General features: G+C 35.2%; 2 protein-coding genes across 3 annotated transcripts in view; both read right to left on the bottom strand.

Annotated features, from left to right (window-relative positions):
* Positions 1 to 20,463, bottom strand: part of LOC126828366 (nuclear pore membrane glycoprotein 210-like) — a 74,196-nt gene that overhangs the window by 52,594 nt on the left and 1,139 nt on the right. The window contains exons 1-4 of one of the 2 annotated variants that reach the window (XM_050558120.2): positions 18,519 to 18,770; positions 11,869 to 12,040; positions 10,845 to 11,017; positions 5,451 to 5,535 (exon numbers count right to left, since the gene is read on the bottom strand). In XM_050558120.2, coding sequence (XP_050414077.1) covers positions 5,451 to 5,535; positions 10,845 to 11,017; positions 11,869 to 11,931 — 321 coding nt within the window. In that variant the 5' untranslated portion in view covers positions 11,932 to 12,040; positions 18,519 to 18,770. Of the gene's footprint in view, positions 1 to 5,450; positions 5,536 to 10,844; positions 11,018 to 11,868; positions 12,041 to 18,518; positions 18,771 to 20,463 lie in introns of those variants that run through there. The other variant, XM_050558121.2, reaches the window with a different exon arrangement.
* Positions 16,367 to 20,463, bottom strand: part of LOC126828350 (nuclear pore membrane glycoprotein 210) — a 398,410-nt gene continuing 394,313 nt past the window's right edge. Inside the window, exons 34-35 of the mRNA XM_050558065.2 lie at positions 16,971 to 17,013; positions 16,367 to 16,499 (exon numbers count right to left, since the gene is read on the bottom strand). Coding sequence (XP_050414022.1) covers positions 17,004 to 17,013 — 10 coding nt within the window. The 3' untranslated portion in view covers positions 16,367 to 16,499; positions 16,971 to 17,003. The remainder of the gene's footprint in view (positions 16,500 to 16,970; positions 17,014 to 20,463) is intronic.

Here is a 20,463-nt window from a genome sequence, read left to right as displayed (position 1 = left end):
ATAAACTAAAAAACTACGGTATTGACGACCCATGTCTTAAGTGGCTATCAAGCTACATCAGTAACAGGAAACAGGCGGTAACCATCAGAGTCAGAGGTGTTACATCACATGAAAGAACTCTAATGTCAGGGATTCCTCAGGGATCTGTTTTGGGACCTTTCCTCTTCTTAATCTATATAAATGACATCCAAGATACGTTGACAAACATAGCACAATTATTTGCTGACGATACAGCTTTAGGCTGCAATGGAAAAACGGTTAATGATATAGAATTATCTCTAAACCATGATTTAAATGCCCTAAATATTTTGGTCTCAAAAATGGTTAATTAAAGATACATTATGGGAGATAAGATAAAGAGATGGCAGTTCTCGCTATAATAGTTAAAAACTAGATAGTGTAAAGGTAATTTGCTGAAAATTTCAGTCAAATTGATCCACTATGAGCCGAGAAAGAAGCGGGTGAAATTTTTGCATAGTCTCGGTCATCATTACTAAAATCATTAATATAAACAGCATAGTCTGGATTATCCACTTTTTTTGATTTAAGAGTGTATCCTCGAGAAGACCATGCAAAAATCACAAAAAGTGCCAAGATGGGGGGTCGGAATTTTTTGATCAAACTTATGGTATGACACCCCCTAGGGGCAAGAGGTAACATGCTGAAGTGGTTACAGTCTGATGTCGCTATAAAGGACTGTACAGGAATTATTCATTTTATGGGTAAAATTGCGGTTTTCAAATGTGTATTTATCACCTTTTTTAAGCACAGACTGCATTCTATGGTGGAATAGCAACCTTCTAATTGACCCTGTCTGATAAAGCGGGTGGTTAACTTCTACCCCAGCAATAATTTGAAAAAAAAAAAATCAGTACATACTAATTTTGTGTGAACTTGTTTTAGGGTACCATATTCACATTGTCCTTATAGTGCAGAAAAAGATACAATGTAACTTTTTCTTTCATGGTCGCAAGTAGAATTTCTTTGGGTGGTTTTGAAGTGCTAAGCACATAGTATCCATAGGTGTAAAAAAAATGACCGGAATGCAACATACTTAAAATATACAGCTTATTGAAAAGTGCTAAAAAAATGCGAATTTAATTAGAGAAATAAAATTTTTGACTTTTATACGTTTTCATCATATCCATAGCCATTATTTGTACCATGTTGTACTCTATATAAGTGTGTATTTGTATTTATTGTATATTTGGTATTGTCGTATTGTCCCTTTAACATATTTGCTGTATTGTCTCTTTAAGATTTCATTTTCAAACAAGTTACCGAAAATGGCTACAAAATGTTTAATTTCAGAGCATGTTTCCACTATTCATTTTGGGACACATCCACTGATTTCTACAATACAGAAATGTGGAAGCTTAAATATTAACGGCAACGAAGCCTAATTGCGTCGAAGTGGGTGACATTGAACAGTGTAGTATGGTAGCTACAGCTCTCGGGCACCGTCAGCTGCACCTTCAGGGCCGGATTTAGAATAAGAGAGGCCCTAGGCAAACCCCTTGAACAGGGCCCACGACATGAACCTTGGGGCCCTGGGACAAGCAACTCGGTGAGAGGGTGGGTCGGGGGAAGTCATGCGGTTGGTGGTTCGAATCTCACTTTTAGGTGAATTTTTCATTTTCGTTGGATTATTTTATTTAAAATAATGTCTATTTGAGAGTGATGCGGTTGGTGGTTCAAATCTCACTTTTAGGTGAATTTTTCATTTTCGTTGGATTATTTTATTTAAAATAATGTCTATTTGAGAGTGATGGATATGTTTGTTAAGATTGAGCACGTCGAAACTCCAATGGAAGGTCGTGGACAACTGCAGAAGTCAATTCCCGTTGACGCCAGATGAGCCATGAACGATTACAGGCCTTTGAAAGTATTTTTTTTCAAGATATTTTTATAAAACAGATACTAATGTATTTTAGGGCTGGTAGTAAACACCATATGAATGAAAAGGAAAATAAATTGTTAGTTTTTTTTTATCTACTACGGTTAATTATCTCCAAAATAGGGAAATTACAGGTTAATTTCATGGGTTATTGTTTCCTTTACCTAGTTTTTGTCAAGTCGATTCCGGTCATTTTTATTTTTTGTATCAAATGTTGGGAGGTTGCTTGTTCACGTGAGCATAAATTTTTTAAACCCACCCCATGAAAGAAGTAGCTATAGGGCGTCAAACTTTGGGTGACGAAAAATGGGGAATTTAGACAGGCTTTGATATCCAGTCCGTATACAGATCTCGTTCGCCAGAATCGTCTGAAGTTAATATTGTGGTAACAGCACTGAGTCATCGATAAACTGTGTGAGTTTGGTTTTTCTGCTACGTATAGTAAAGGTGTAAGGACTTGCCAAAGTTGGTATTTGAGAAAAGACAGATTTTGGCAATTTCACCATATGAAAAATGTTTTTTCAATTTTCTCATACAGGGATTGAAAGATTTATCTAATATTGCACATTTATGTGTTTTGGGACTATCCCAACTTATAAACCAAATTTGGTCAAAATCTGTGATTGAAGCCTTAGCACCTTCTGCATGGTTTTCTCGCGGACACGCTCTTAATTATCAACGGCCGTTAGCGGCATATAGGAATCTAATCCAGCCAACATCAAAGGCTAGCCTTGACATCGAGAGTTTATTATGGTCTGAATAAGTTAATTAATGCCTAATTGATAATTTAGATAACATTTCAGGCCTAAAGAAAGACTTGTAATAAGCAGATTTTGCTCTTGCATAATGCATGTTTAATTTTAATCTTATTAAAACAAAAGTCCTGTTATTTTCATTTAATCCCCATTCACATCTACCAAACTTAAAACTCGGTGACACAGAATTAGAAATAGTCCCCACACATAAAAACCTCAGTGTTACACTATCAAGTGACTTCAGGTGGTCAAAACACATTGATACTATATGTTCTTCGGTATCCAAACAAATAAAAACTCACTAAACATAATCTATAAAACATACATAAGACCTAATCTGGAATACTCTTGCCAAGTTTGGGATGGGTGTAATGACTCCGACAGCGGCAAACTAGAAAAAATCCAATTAGAAGCTGCCTGCATTGTTACTGGTTTACCGAAATATGCAAGCAACCAATCGCTATATCTCGAAACAGGATGGGAAAGCTTGATCGAAAGGAGACATCAAAGGAAACTCACAACTCTATACGAAATTCACAACAACCAATGTCCTACGTACTTATCTGAAATCTCAAACAATTATCAACCTCCCAATACTACATACTCACTACGAAACCCTCAAAACCTAAAACCACTACTTGCTAGAACCACAACATTCCAAAAATTCTTCTCCCCCTCTACCAGGGATCAGGCCGATTGTTAAAACAATGAACCGACCACTAATGGTATCATAAATCAATCGACTTTCGGCCGATTACAAAGAGTTAATTATTACTTGTCGATTAAGAAACCCATCAAAGAGTCAATCATTACAATGAATACCTTCGACTTATTTCATAAATAAACAACTTAATTGAGGTAATCATGCCAAGTACTTGAACACCTCGCAGAATGACACCAGGAAACGTAAACGAGATTTAATTGAAGATAGTGATGGCGGCATTGACCTTGAACTTCAAGCATGCACGTCGTCAAAGGAAGTTCCAAAAGCCGGAGATCCTCCCACGTGCAATATAGGTCAACCAAATTATCCGCAATAAAAGACCGTATTAATCATACCTGCGCAGCAAAGAAAGACGATGACAGAACAAAGAGTTTAATTCCCAAATTTATAGAAATTGTTTCAAACCGGGCCTTAATCCGAAATGCGTATTCCATAGCAAAAACATTGCCATCGAAAATTATGAACAATAATTGAACGATTTGACAGAACAGCAGGATCATGGAATGACAAAAAAACTATATCGTGATTTTAATTGTTGTGGTGAATTTATTTCTTTAATATCCAGTGAAATTGAGGAAAAGATCCTCTCAGATATCCGAACATCCTGCAGCATTAAATCCTGACAATTGTATACCGGTAATGCTAAAAATAAACTAATCGGAATCACGACAATTGGCCACGTGACCTTTCGCCCGTACAGCATATTTCCGAGTTCCGACTATATACGGAAACCGATTTGTGCTACTTTGTTATTTATATACTTATATACTTTGTTATTTATTATTAACATGTGCTTACGAATAAAATAATTTAAAAAAAACATTTGTATGTACTTGTAGTTTTTACTAATTTATAACTTCCGTTTAGTTGTATGAAACCAAAAATAGGAATATGCAATGCAAGTTGCTGAAATAATATGACTATAAATGTTGATATTATAGCGATGTATGAATGCAAGTATGCAATTACTAAGGTCTTGTTTATACAGAGTTTCGGCTATTATTATCCCAAATAAATTATGCAATTAGTGAATTATGCAATTACTGACGTGAATAGAGTATGCATAAACTAACATGTTTGTTGTTGAAAAGACGACTATCCGTTGGGCCTAACCGTGGCCGGTTCATTTCAAGATGGATTAAGAACCCTGTCTTCTACCATCAAAGCCGGGAATCGTCTGAACACTACTACTAAAACATCGGGAAATAAGACAATTTTTAAACGTAATATCAAACCTAAACCCAACACAAAACCTATTTCAGACTTCCTATGTGCAGTACACTGAAATCCGATCTATACCGAGCTAACCTGGTCCAAACTCAAAATTGCCAATGCGGCCATACCATTGAAAATGCGCAGCATTATTTCTTGGACTGTCCAAATTACAAGACACAGCGCCACGATTTGGGAAGCAACACGCCAGATCATATTAACATTAATATTAGTACATTATTATGGGGTGATGAAAACTTAAGCAATTCTCAAAATTATTGACTCATTCAAAACATACATAAATACCTTAAAGATACAAAAAGATTTGACAATGTTACTTAATTATTACTTTGCTTTATATTCGAAATAAACAGTAAAATTTGTTTAAAACCTGATTTGGGTCAACATTTTAAAGGTGTACTTCCAATAACATATAGATTCTATAGTAAGGTGTAAACGAACATTCGCCAGTGGTTTAAGAGTGGTCCTTATCCTAAGTTACTATTTGGAAATACACCTTTAAGCTTGAAATAACCTCGTACCAACAGCGCTTGCAACCTTTCGATATCTTCTCCTGTAAGATAGTTGCAAATGGGGTTATAATTCCAAGATCCTTGCACTCACTGGAATAATTCTCTGATGGTTTTCTTATGATCGTCTTCGCCAATCTTGAGATTTATTCCCCAGCAGCGTCTTAATTCTCTTCTTATTTTGCACCCCTTGTTATCTTGAATAATTTCATGTACTTATGAAGGAAAGGATGTTTTTGTAAGTTTATGTAACTTTTGTCCGATCCATTTACTTTGTGGTAATAAAATATGTTTAAACCATTTGCACAGCACACCATGATGTCACAAATTACCTTGAGAACTGTTTGTCCTGCTTCAGCTGTTTTCACAACCAAGGTGTTATTATCTAATCCATTAGATACATGTAGTAAATTATACCTAAAAATAAAGGAATAGTTAGGCTATCACTGTAAAATCTATACTAGCCATATTGACTTTGCTGCTTTACTATCTGATTATTATTTTAGTAAGAATTTCGAAGATAGGTACACACAGCAGCTAAAATGCGGGTGTATATTAATTCATTCAATACTGCAGCATTAAACATGTTCACAATGTTTTCAGAAAATGGGGGATAATTGCAGAACAGAAGTTTGCATAATCAATAAGGGTTTGTACAGTACACGGCTAGAGTTTAAGACTAGAATACAATGAGTTTTTACACATTACATTATTACTGGTAATTTCAGTTAATTTAAATCAACCATCCATACAGCACCGTGCCATACATAATAAATCACTCCGCGATGCACAGAACGGTATGTCACATGGTCAATTACACGCTAAAACATTGAGTATATATTCTTATGCGATATCACCAACACGTAAGAGGAAGCGGGCATAATATCTCTGCTGTGACAATATACATCCATCGTCTTCAAACTCACTTCCATGGAAGCAGATATTAAATAAAGATATTTCACACACGTGTACTTATATGCACATGTCATATATTAATACAAATGCCACTAGTGTGTTATTTCTCATCTTCACCTGAATGTTAAGCAAGCTATTCTCTAAAAACATAGTCTCCCTCCCTAAGAAAACATCCTTTTTCACAGTAATAAAGTGTTAATATAATTAAACACAAACTTTATTATTTCATAATTTAGTAAAAATTGTAGAGCTCGATCAAATTGCACAGTGCTTTATTAATTAAAGATAGCTTGCCAGGCAACGTAAAACATAACCCCACAGCAGCTAAGTTGCAGAAACCATGATTTGGCAGTAGATTTCCAAAAACACATAAATTCGCACTTCCAAGGGTAATTACTTTAGAAATGATACACTGAACTGCACGCCCAACAATACAAAAATTGCATTAAATGGGTAATAGATAAAATATACACAAGCAATGGTAACCATATCTAAAGTTATTTATGTAATTAAACCAAAATTGAATATGTAGCCTACAGAAGAAATAATTAGTTAGTAACGTAAAAAAAAAAATAATTAAAATTACCAGTCCAGTGTACTGGCAGTAGGCCTACCAGTACCACTTTTCTTTTGTTTTAACTTAGTATGATTTTAAACATATCCTTGTGACGTGTGTTCCCCATTCCAAGAGTTTTTGTCAATATTGTTTCTTGTACGATTCTATAGTATTTCTACATTAGGAATAGAGTGGGGGGGGGCGTAAAAAAATAGTTTTGCAAACGCCTAAATATTGGTATCGATTTAATCATGTCCCCCATTGGCATGGCAATTATCCACTCAATGTACGGGATTTTTTTCTCTTCCGCGATTCCGTAAATCTTTTACATTTATTCGAGAGAGTGTTCCATGTAAGTCAGAATCGTAGAGACGTATTCCCATCTTGAAATTAAAGTTCCAGGTTGTGTTGCATTCAAAGTATTGTATTAGATGCTGTACGTACGTACGTACGCCCGCAAAAGAAAATGTCAGCCATTGCTACCATAAATTGGTTGCTATTTGTTTAGTTTATCGCTACACATTTTAAGAGTATTTGGAACACATGCCAATAATTATATCCACTTTATTAACTCTAAAATAGGTTGAAAAGAATTTGACAACAAAAATCTCTTAGCTAAATTACACCTTACAATATCCCAAATCGATGTTGATAACCGAAAGACAATGGGGAAATTAATGGTGGTCTGCCTCCGTTTACATGCAAAGAGTTGCTTCCCTTAGTTCCATACTTTTGGCGACAAAATTAAAAACTCTTTGTTTGAAAATGCTGTAGAAATCTACTACAGTGCAGTAGAGTGGTACATGAGGCCTGTTCGCGGCACTTTACCGCGTGATACGGTAGAGTTGACAGGTCTGCTGAGAACATTTACAACACATGAAAATCTGATGACGAGTAATAACACATGAAGTAATTATCAGAAAACATTAGAATTTGTTTTGATTGTTTGTCTTATGACCTTAAACAATTTATATTAACTTTAGCCTGTAGAGTGAATGAATGAATGAACTGATGTTTTAGCCTCTAGAACGTCCACAAGATTTTTCAAAGTGATCAAGGGCTTTAACTCTGGCAGTAATTATCCCCAATCGTTGAAAATTAATAGGATTCTTGTCAATCAGATATTAAATTTAGCCTTAAGAGCTTCTGTAAGACTGTTCAAAGATGTCAAGGGCTATAACTCTGGCAGTAATTATTAAAAATAGGTGAACATCAATAGGCTTCTTTGTCTCAAGACCTTAAACAGTGCGTATAAATCTAAAGTCAGTCGAATATTAACTTTAGCCTCTAGAGCATCAACAAGATATTTCAAAGAGATCAAGGGCCAAAACTCTGGCAGTAACAATCAGAAATTGCTGAAAATCAATAGGCTCCTTCGTCTCATGACCTTAAACACTGTGTATAAATTTAAAGTCAATTTGATATTAACTTTAGCCTCTAGAGCGTCCACAAGATTTTTCAAAGTGATCATGGGCCATAACTCTGGCAGTAATTATCGGATATCGTTGAAAATCAATAGACTTCTTTGTCTCATGACATCTTATAAAGTCAATCTGATATTAACTTTAGCCTCTAGAGTGTCCACAAGATTTTTCAAAGTGATCAAGGGCCATAACTCTGACAGTAATTATCGGATATGGTTGAAAATCAATAGGCTTCTTTGTCTCATGACATCTTATAAAGTCAATCTGATATTAACTTTAGCCTCTAGAGTGTCCACAAGATTTTTCAAAGTGATCAAGGGCCATAACTCTGACAGTAATTATCGGATATGGTTGAAAATCAATAGGCTTCTTTGTCTCATGACCTTAAACACTGTGTATAAATTTAAAGTCAATCAGATAGTAACTTTAACCTTAGAGCGTCCACAAAGATTTTTCAAAGTGATCAAGGGCCATAACTCTGGCAGTAATTATCAGAAACGCTGAAAATCAATAGACTTCTTCGTCTCATGACTTTAAACACTGTGTATAAATTTAAAGTCAATCGGATATTAACTTTAGCCTCTAGAGCGTCCACAAGCAATTGCAGACGCGGGACGGACAGATGGGGACGACGACAATCTACGACCACATTTTAATGTGGCCGTGTATAAAAAGGAATTGCATCATATATTAAGTTTAATTTTTAATAAAGCATGGGGATATCATAAGTAAGTTAATTCAATGTGTTTTTTTTGTGGCATATTAGATGAAATCGAAGGAGTGTTTTAGATTAGAGGTTACAGAACCACAAGTAAGGTGGAATTAATAAGTCGAACTGAACTGTTCTTCCGACTTAAAGGCAACTTCAATCATTAAATTTTATAGAGTTCTTGCTGTCAGATTTTCTAGGCAGAAATAGCTCAGACTGAGAGGCGACGCCAATCATTAAATTTTACATAGTCGAGTAGTCAGACTTTCTAGGTCGAAATAACTCTTTGGAATTAATGTCTTGATTAGAAATTTTGGCATTTACCTGTGACAATAAATTTAGCGACATATAAGGATATAGAATGGTTGATGAGTCATGCTAAGGTCTGTATGTGCGAATATTGGTGTCTATTCGGTGTTGATATTTAGAATAATATAAATTTGTTTATTAAATCGACACATATTTATTTTAAACATTACATCATAAAAATAGGCGGACATCACAAGGTAAGGCATATATAAATTTGTTTCCGATATAAATATTACAAAAATATATATCATATGACATCAAATAGACGAATACTACAATGCAGCCTACATTGGAACAAACAGTATTTAACAAATTCAAAACATGCATAACGTATTTCCTTTTTCTCAAATCAGGGGGCACAATCCATTACACGCCAATTTCAAAAGGAACCAAGATCTTTGGGATCTAAACCTATATTTTAAAGTTTTATCAAAATTGTGACTTGTATAGTGTCCACAAGCAAATTGTGGATGGACGCCAAGACGGACAGGGGCAACGACAATACATCCACATGAAAATGTGGGCGTATAAAAATTGTGACATCTAGAGGTGTCCACAAGCTAAAAGAGTGATTTTTCGTACTATCAGGGGCCATAATCCAGGAAGTTATCATGCGTGCAGAAATTCCTAATCGTCGGGATGTAGATTAGGGGAACCCTTACGTTTTTGTCCTGTATACGCTCCATGAGTGTTTTTCGGGGAATCCAGTATTTTTCTAGTAAGATTGGATATCTCTACTTTCCATATATACCAAAATTACCATACTTTTATTGGAAATAACCACCCGATAAATACTTTCTGGGAACCCATCTTTAATAACAGGCCAATTGCTTACACAGGAGCATAAACAGTCCATATGGGCGGCTTATCTAACGGCCCCATTTCACTCGCAAAGAGATACACTGTCAAAAGTGTAAATCAGCATTTTTGATTTTTGTCTTAATAATGAGTAATTGCTCCACCAATCCTCAGACATTCAGCAATTCGTCGTGGCATGCTCCTAATCAACCGTCCAATCACAATTTGGGGCAATCTGACCCATTCCTTTTGCAGTGCCACGTCCAATTTTTGCAGAGTTGTCGGTCGACGTTGACGTCGACGAACACGTCTCCCGATCAAATTAAAAGTAACACACTAAAGCAAAGATATGCTAAACAGTAAATCCTATGCAAGAACCAATAGGAAAGCAAACATGGATACTTAAACCAGCACTCGGCAGTTTTTATTAACCCTTCCTTGAAGTGTCAAATTTGACAATGAACCCCTCTCACGTGTATGGCGCTATTGCTTGTCGCATGTGCAGCTCAGTGGTTCTGTTGGGGCGATAAGTTCTTCATCTGTGAACATACTCTCAAAGCATGTCAAGTGTCTATGACTATTTATCATATCACAACCTGCACAGGTATTTGCATTTCAATATCCCCTACTTTTTTTGAAGAGTATATATAAAGTTGTTAAATAAAAGCTGTATCAAGCTACACATCATCATTTGTTATTTTCATCTGCTGAAAAGTACACGATGTACTCATTTTTCTGGACCACCGATACATCCAAATTATTCCACTAATTACAGTCAAATTGAACTTTTATTCGGCGGTTCTTAAAAGCAGATTTTAGAAAATTAGTCAATTTTAATTTGTCCTGCTCAATCTCTTCGGTAAGAAAATTCTTCATATGACCAAATTTATGTCTCTTCCCTTTACATCATATATCGGTATGAAGTCTGATGGAAAATCATGTTAGCGGTTCTGGAAAGGAATATGAAAATGTAAATGTCTTGCACCAGACAGACAACTAAAATAACAACAGTTACCTGCTACATCTGAACTTGAGGAGCGAATTGGTGGCAAAAAACTTGTCTCCAACATCATCATGATAAGTAATTGTAAAATGGAGAGTTGTTCCAACTGGTATACTAGTCAAGTGACCTCCTTGTGTTAGTAGTCGGGTGTCTGTGTTTATCATTAAATAGGAGATTGATTTAACCTATAATATATTAAGTTACCATACAAGAGTACAACCATGTAAAATAATCTTCAAATTTAAACAAGCCCTGTCAGGTTTTTTCTCCATTTTCACCTTTTATAGGCCCACGCTGAAATGTGGTCATATATGTGTCACACCTGTATACCTGTCCATCTGGCATCCACAATTGCTTGTGGGTGCTCTAAAAGCTGAAGCTATAGTCAGATTGATTAACTGACACACAGGTCATGAGTCATGAGACAAGAAACCTATTAATTTTTAGCCATGTCCAGTAATAACTGCCAGAGTCATAGCTCTTGATCAACCTGAAAAATCTTATGGCTGTGCTTAGTGAAGTTCATGAGATAAGAAGCCTTTCAATTTTCAGCAATCTCCGATAATTACTCCCATATTATAACCTCTGATCAATCTGAAAAATCGCTTGGACACTCTTACATAGACAAATGGGGTTTAATGTAAATTCAACACAAACTTCGTCATTTTCAGACTAACATATATTTTCCTATTATCTTTTCCATAAGGGGTCTTTATAGCAGTGGGAGGAAATCGGAGGACCCAGAGAAAACACACAAGGTTGGACAGGTGACCCCACTCCTTGACACGTACAAGGGGACAGGGGTGATGACAATATACATCATGTGGACGTATGAACACACTTATTAATGTAAAGAACACATAAATTTTAAACAGAGCTGATGATAAATATGCCACATTACAAATTATCAAGAAATACTTTATGTTGAAGCATGTTAATATAAACAAGGATGGAAGCTATATGATGCTATTTCCTGATCCTCTATAGTAATTTGGCCGTCACATTTCAATTATGGATCAAGAGCAGTCATGCTAACCTTCACTAAAATAACAGTGGTCTGATTCACACCAAACTCTTCTTCTGCAATAACTTCTAACATGGCTTGACCAATCTCAGAGCCTGATACAAGTTGACCAATTTCAGTTACATGTACTAAATCGGTTAAATTGTCAGAAAGCAATTTGTAGGTTAGTTTAGCATCTGAATCCCTGGAATATAAAAATTATTTACATTCCATTACATTCTGTATTTGGAATATTGAAAAAAAACAAGCCAACAGTGAGGCTAATGTCCCCCGCCGAAATCCCAAAATAAATAGATGACACATATTAATTAATCGCACATTTATTTTTTTCAAAAGTATCGAGCAATCAAACTACACACTAAGTTTCATCACTCTCTATCAGATAGATTCAAGATTATCTTGTCCCAAAGCATCGACCAATGAAACTGATTAGCTCTGCTTAGCTTTAGCTTGAAATGTTAATCATTGAAATCAGTCAAGACATTCACCTAATGAACATCTACATCAGGTTTAAACATTCTACCTCAATTAAAAGCAGAGTTTTTATGTTCCAAAGTCTTGACCAATAAAATTGCTTATCGCTTCTTAGCCCAGGCAGAAAATTCGCACAATCGAACTTAGTCAAGGTAATGATATAATGAATCTATATTCAGAGTTTCATCGCTCTCACTTCATTATGACCAAAGTTATCGTGCCCCTAAAGCATCAACCAATCAGATTGCTTATCTCTGCCTACCGTAAGCAGACAATGTTCATCATCGAACTCCATCAAGGGATTCGCCTAATGAATGCCTACACCGAGTTTGAACATTCTACCTCAATTAGAAGGAGAGTTATTGTGTTCCAAAGTCTTGTGCCCCTAAAGCATCAACCAATCAGATTGCTTATCTCTGCCTACCGTAAGCAGACAATGTTCATCATCGAACTCCATCAAGGGATTCACCTAATGAATGCCTACACCGAGTTTGAACATTCTACCTCAATTAGAAGGAGAGTTATTGTGTTCCAAAGTCTCGACCAATCAAATTGTATATCGCTCTGCTTACCCTCAGCAGAAAATGTTCATTATCGAACTTAGTCAAGGTATTGATGTAATAAAGCTATACACCAAGTGTCCTCACTCTCACTTAATTAGAACTAAAGTGATTGTGTCCCCAAGCATCAACCAATCAAATTGCTTATCTCTGCTAACCCTAAGCAGAAAATGCTCATATCTTCAACCTCGATCAAGGCATTGACCCAATAAAGACCTACACCAAGTTTGAACATTTTAGCTCAATTAGAAGGAGAGTAATTGTGTTCCAAAATCTTGGCCAATCAAATTGCTTATCGCTCTGCTTACCCTGAGCAGAAAATGCTCATTATCGAACTTAGTCAAGGTATTGAGGTAATGAAACTATACACCAAGTTTCATCACTCTCACTTAATTAAAACTAAAGTTATCGTGTCCCAAAGCATCAACCAATCAAATTGCTTATCTCCGCTTACCCTAAGCGGAAAATGCTCATCTTCGAACTCCATCAAGGTATTGACCTAATCCTACACCAAGTTTGAACATTGTAGCTCAATTAGAAAGAGAGTTATTGTGTCCCAAAAAGTGTGACGGACAGACAGACGGACGAACCCATTTAAATAGTCCCCTGCTTTCTTCGAAAAGCGGGGGACAATAAGGTTTGGCATTTTAGTGATAAACATACACCTCGGCTTTTGTCAGAGTTCCATGGTCATATATATCTTTGAAGATACTGAACATTATTCAATACAATGTCCCCTATATTCAGCTGTATGCAAACAATCCACAGCTCTCTTGTCCCCAGGTTTTTTTTCATCAAAAACTTTACTTCATGCCCACATTTTGCAAGAGACGCAAAGAGAACAAGCTAAACAAGGCCATAATTCAGGAAGTTACGATCCAATATGCGCGAATATTGACAGGAACCAAGATCTTTGGGTTACAAAGATATATTTCAAGTTTCATTAAAATCAGGGCCCGGTTCCTAGAAAATTCTTAAAGTAAGCACAAAGTCATGCTTCACTTTTTCCTACATAAGAAACTTATAAAAATACCGTCCCTAGAAAATTCTCAAGACCATTCTTACGAAAGCACAAGTCAAGTATAAGTCTAAGCACATTGTGACTGGTAAAGTTTACCATAAACTGAGACTACGATGCTCTTTAACGTCATAAAAACAACTTTGGTATGCGAATTATGTCTTAAATTTGTCGTCGGCTTCATTGACGTCATATGGTTCATTTCGATGCATTTGACATGTCCCCTATTCACATATAAAATGTGCCACAAGATAAAAAAAAAAGCAGACACATACAAACTAACTGAATAATTGTGAGAGCGCTTGATCTTAAAGTAGCCTGTGTTTTTGTAGCCTATTGTTTACTAATTGGCAAATAAATAAAATGGTTTCAGGGTAGGCCTAGAAGCGAAATTTTCTATAGCATTCTTAATTTGAAATTTCTTCTGGAGAAGGATTTTCTCTATCTTGTAATTGTCACTTTGGTATTAAAAGGTGTCGGAAATGCTGTCGAATAACTCTGCGGTCAGCCATCTTTTTGAAGCAGAAACAGACTTAAGGTTGGTAAGCAAGCCGTATACCTTGCTTGGGACTTGTGCTTAGATTGACTATGTTTAAGAACGAAGTTGTGCTTGTTGTGCTTAAGTTTTTTCTTGGAACGCATAATAACGTTCTTGTGCCTACAATGAAGTCTACTTAAAATCTAAGCATAAGAACGTTCTTAAGAATTTTCTGGGAACACAAAATAAGGTAAGTTTTCTTAAATGCAAAGTCTACTTAAATCTAAGCACAAGAACGTGCTTAAGAATTTTCTAGGAATCGGGCCCAGATTAAAATTGTGAATTCTAGAGGGTCCACAACCTTGATATACCATACATTTAGACTAATTGCGAACGAGGGGTGGCCATTTAGTACAACAATTTTGGTCCGATTTTCACGAAATTCGAACTCTGCCATCATTAGGGTGTAATGGTGATATATTCAAACATTTTTTTTTAAATTGGATAACAATTGTGACCTCTAGAGGGACCACAAGCTAACATGATTTTTTCGTACAATCAAGGGCCACAATTCAGAAAGTTACAATCCAATATGCGCGAATATCGAAAGGAACAAAGATTTTTGGGGTTATAAACATGTATTTCAAGTTTCATCAAAATCAGATCAAAATTATGACCTCTAGAGGGTCCACAATTTTTACATTATTTGCATACAAGGGGCGTCCATTTTGTCCGATAGTTTTGGTCCGATTTTCACGAAATTTGCACTCAAATATCATTACAGTGTAAAGGTTATATATTCAAACGTTTTTTTTTTAATCGGATAATAATTGTGACCTCTAGAGGAACCACAAGCTAAAAACGCGATTTTTCATACAATCAGGGGCCATAATTCAAGAAGTTACCATCCGATATGCACAAATATAGACAGGAATTAAGATCTTTGGTATATAAATATGCAGTTCAAGTTACATCAAAATCAGATGAAAATTGTGGCCTCTGGAGTGTCCACAAGCTAGAAACCTGATTTTTTGTACAATCCATGAAGTTATGGTCCAATATATGCCAATATCGAAAGGAACCAAGATCTTTGGGAGATAGACCAATATTTTAAGTTTGGTGAAAATCGAATAAAAATTGTGACCTGTAGAGTGTCCACAAACAAATTGTGAACAGACAGACGGACAGGGGGGACGGCAATATACGTCCACATGAAAATGTGGGCATATAAAAACAAATTGTTTATATTTATAGGAACAAGAGGTTGCCAAGCAAGATAAGCCCACATTTTGCAAGAGATGGACAGAGAACAAGCTAAACAAGCCAACAGTGAAATACCAAAATAAATAGATTAATTATAATTGCACCTTTATCTTTTACAAAAGTATCAAGCAATCAAACTGATTATCTATACTTAGTCTAAACATAAAATGTTCATGATCAAAATCAGTCAAGATTTTGAAGTACCTGGTAGTATAATAAATTGTTGATGTAATAAGGATGAATATTTGCTATTATGTACTTACCAGTAAGGAGAGAGAGAGAGAGAGAAATAGGGTTTAACGTCCACTCGAAAAAAACCAGGTCATTTCGGACTAAAATATGGTTCATTTTTATTTCAATAATCAGCTTGCGCGTAGGAGTCTTAAGCAGTGGGAGGAAACCGGAGGACCCACAAGGTTGGACAGGCGACCCTACTTCTTGTCACGTACAACCAGGGAATCGAAACCACGCCAATTGACTCAATGACAGACCTTCTGATACAGTGATACAGCACGTATGTGCTAACCATAACCATTCGGACATCCACCCCCCACCCGTAACGAAGACCATGCTAAGTTATGTATATATTCACCTATGAATTACTCACCTCTTTGTATTCTGATTACTATGATTTAATAATAAATAAATAACATATTTATTTGATTAAATAATAAATAATTAACAAAATATTTATTGTTTGTATTTCATTTTTTATTCGTCCTTGTGGTCCTTTGGGTTAGTCCGAGTAGCAAAGCTAAATATTGGTCTGAGTGGTCTTTTGGGTTGGTTCGAGTGGTCTTTGTATTGGTCTGAGTGGTCTTGGTTCGAGTTGTCTGGATACCTAAATTTCCTATGAGAAAGAAAATAAAATGTACACATGTTAATAAAATGTCAACCTTTATTTAAATGAAATGCTTAAAATGGGTAACGTACAAATATTCTTATTATTCGTATGTCGGGCCAAAAATCATTTCCTAAATAGCACTACTGTCCCTTTGACAAGATAAATTGCTTATTTCCGACTGATGTATTTTGGCTATGTATTTATGAGATGACGATTAGAATGATGTATTTCGACACCATAAATAATCTAAAACTAATCGTTAATTTGTTTTCTATGTATTTTCGCTACACGAAATGGAACTAAACAACTCCAAATATTAGAAAACATTAACATTGTCGTGTATTTATCAGTTATATTTTCCGCCGATTCTTTTTAAACACTTGCAATGCACTAGAACATGGTTAAAACTTTCTACTTCTAGTAACGGAAAAAAATGCATGGTTAAACATACAAAAACAATATGCAGAAAGTGCTTACCTTACTCATGTAGATGTTAAATATCCTTAATAATTATCCTATTCTGTATTAAAAAATTATCACTGACAAATATAAAAGACAGGTTGCCAGGCAACGAAACATACGCCCACAGCAGCTAAATCGTCCGTGCGGGTTGACAAGGGTTGTCGCATATTTATTCCTTTGTAGGTAATTGGGGGCCTTTACAAGACAGTTCCATACAGATCAGATAATAATTTTTGCCGTTTGACTTTGAGGGTTCACAAGGTTCTACAAACTGAAACAAGGGTCTCAACTCTGGAAGTAATCTACAGAAATTGTTGAAATTTGACAGGCTTTTCCGTTTCACAAATCTAAATGATGCATATAAATTTCATACATATCGGATGATAACTTTCATCAATAGAGCATTAACAAGGTTGAACAAAGTTAAACAAGGGCAATAACTCTAGAAGTAATAAACGGAAATTGCTGAATTTCAATAGGATTCTTCTCTTTACCAATTTAAATGACGCATGTAAATTTCATACAGATCGGCAGATAACTTTTGATGTTAGAGCATTCACAAATTTCAATAAAGTGAAACAAGGGCCATAACTCTACACGTAATAAACAGATATTGCTGAAATTCAATAAGCTTCTTCGTTTAACTTATTTAAATAATGCATATAAATTTCAGAAAGATCTGATGATAACTTTTTGTGTTAGAGCGTTCACAAGGTTCAATAAAATGAAACAAGGGCCATAACTCTAGGCGTAATACACAGAAATTGCTGAAATTCAATAGGCTTCTTCGTTTCACTAATTTAAATAATACATATAAATTTCAGAAAAAAAGGATGATAATTTTGGGGGTTAGAGTGTTCACAAGGTTAAACAAAGTGAAAAAAGGGCCATAACTCTAAAAGTAATAAACGGAAATTGCTGAAATTCAATAGGCTTCTTCATTTCCCCAATTTAAATATTGCATATAAATTTCACAAAGATCGGATGTTTCCTTTTGGCATTAGAGCGTTTACAAGGTTCAACAAGGGCCATAAATCTAGACGTTATAAACGGAAATTATTGAAATTAAATAGGCTTCTTCGTTTCAGAAAGATAGGATGATAACTTTTGGGGTTAGAGCGTTCACAAGGTTAAACAAAGTGAAACAAGGGCTATAACTCTAGAAGTAATAAACGGAAATTGCTGAAATTCAATAGCAGGCCATGAAATTTCACGCGAAAGATACCAACCGGTTAATTGCGGACGCACCACCTCAAAAACACACGACCGATATCCTGGTTACGCAAATTGAAATATCTGTTACGTTAATAAATTTCACATTTGATCAATTTTTATACAGGATGACTTGTGACACAGGTCTAAATTATTTGTATTATAGCACAAACTTCATTCATTCATTCTTGGCATTTCATTTCTCCATCTTACCGGTACTTTGACAGATCACGTATTTTGACACCACGTACTCGTAGCCTGTTGACCAGTTGCAAGCAGGTTGATTTAAAAATGCCCCTCACCCCTAAGTCTTTATATGATTAGTTATGCCATAAATATTTGAAAGCGTACCTTTGGATTTTCAAACACAAAATGAGAAATGAGTTTGACTATTTAACATGTCGGCTATATTTCCAAATAATTTACTACACGTGTTGCTTTTCAGTTTTCACTATAGCCATGCTGTAGTACCAATGACCCGTATGTATGTCGTCAACTTTGACCCCCTCCCCAAGCATCGCTCGAGCGATAATGTAAACAATTTTACTGCCCTGTCTATTTTTAATATTATTTCATGACATCAAACTATTCTGTTTCCTTTTGAGACTTTGTGTACAGAGTTCCGAGGTTTATCAATACTGTTTGTCAATCAGTCCCTACCTATGAGTGAGGCTATCTCATGCTACGTGCTTGGATGAATGATTGCAAATGACAAGTGTAATATGCAGTGACCGTTTTTTGAAGGTCAAATATGATACAAAAACGAAAATCCATTAGTTATTTTTAGAACCGATTCCTCTCATTATTAAAATATATAAGAATTTAGTCAAGTGGAACATTTTTTTTCTAACGTTTTATTTTTTAAATGGGGACACAGTGGGATTTCAGTCATAAACACTTAACATCAAAATATAATATTAAAGGGACAATAACACTCTTGCTGGTTTGAAAGCTCCAGAAAATAAATAATATCTCTATCTAAGTACTAGATGTTTAAGTGTCCTACCTGTTGTGTAAATTATCCAATACATCCTATTTTACTTGTCCAGAGGGTTCGAAAATATTTTTAAATCGAAGTTTCATTTGAAAAGGTTTACGTTAGACGTTTCAAACCATTATGTTGAATATTTCAAAATTTTTAAATAAGGTGTGTTAAGATGAAATTTGTATCATCAATTAATTGAAATATTGTAATATAGTACAATTTGTTGACCAGAATAAAGATTGGGACATATTATTCAGTTACAATAAGAGTGGTATTGAGCCTTTAAATATAAAAGAATATAAATTAGTCAAGTTATTTCTTTAAAAAATACATTCACTACAAGTTTAAATGAATAATAGCACCATTTAAATCTGGATAAAACATGAAAACAGCGCAACCATTTTATGTAACCAATTGGTTACGCAATGGTCATCTGACGTAACCAAAGAAAATGGTTACGCAGAGCATAAACCCGCAACCATTTTTCTGGTAACGCCAAAATTTGAAATTTTGTGGCCTGAATAGGATTCTTCGTTTCCCTAATTCAAATATTGCATATAAATTTCATAAACATTGGATGTTAACTTTTGGCATTAGAGCGTTCACAAGGTCAAACAAAGTGAAACAAGGGCCATAATTCTAGACATTATAAAAGGAAATTATTGAAATTAAATAGGCTTCTTCACCTCACTAATGTAAACAACATATGTGACCCGCCGCATCTAAATGAGTCGGAATGCGGGAGAATCAATAATGAGATAAAGACAAAATAAGTGAAAATATTGATTTTGAACGAAATTGAGATTTTCACAAAAATGAGTCTATAAATATACTATCTATCGACACAGAAGATCAAAATAGCAATAAAATATTTTAAAACACCTGTATTTGAATGTTTTGTAAGAGTACCGTATTCTTAAATCTGTCCTATTTCTGAAAATTCTCGGCGAAATTAGTTATTTTTCTTTGCTCGCAGTGGGACGACCGGTCATTCCTCTTGCATAACAATTGGCATCGTTGTAAAGTGGAGCATCTCTTGTTTATAAATATGATCAAAATATTGTCGATGAATTGATTTTGAACGGAAACAATCGAGTTTTAAAACCCTCCGAAAATATAAATAAACTCCGCCTGTTGCCATGCTGTCCACACAACTCCTTTGCTGATTGGCCCGGACACCGCGTGCAAGGCATTATCGATAAATATTTGGTTTTGGCAATGTTTTTAGGTACCTTCATGCGATTCACTCTGATAAGTGGCAGAAAAAAAATTAATTCTGATCGTATAGATTGCCGTTTAGTGTTAATCGAA

The sequence above is a fragment of the Patella vulgata genome, chromosome 7 (genome assembly GCF_932274485.2).
Source record: "Patella vulgata chromosome 7, xgPatVulg1.2, whole genome shotgun sequence".
NCBI lineage: Eukaryota > Metazoa > Mollusca > Gastropoda > Patellidae > Patella > Patella vulgata.
Note: the sequence above shows the minus strand (reverse complement) of the source record. Positions and strands in the feature narration are given on the sequence as shown.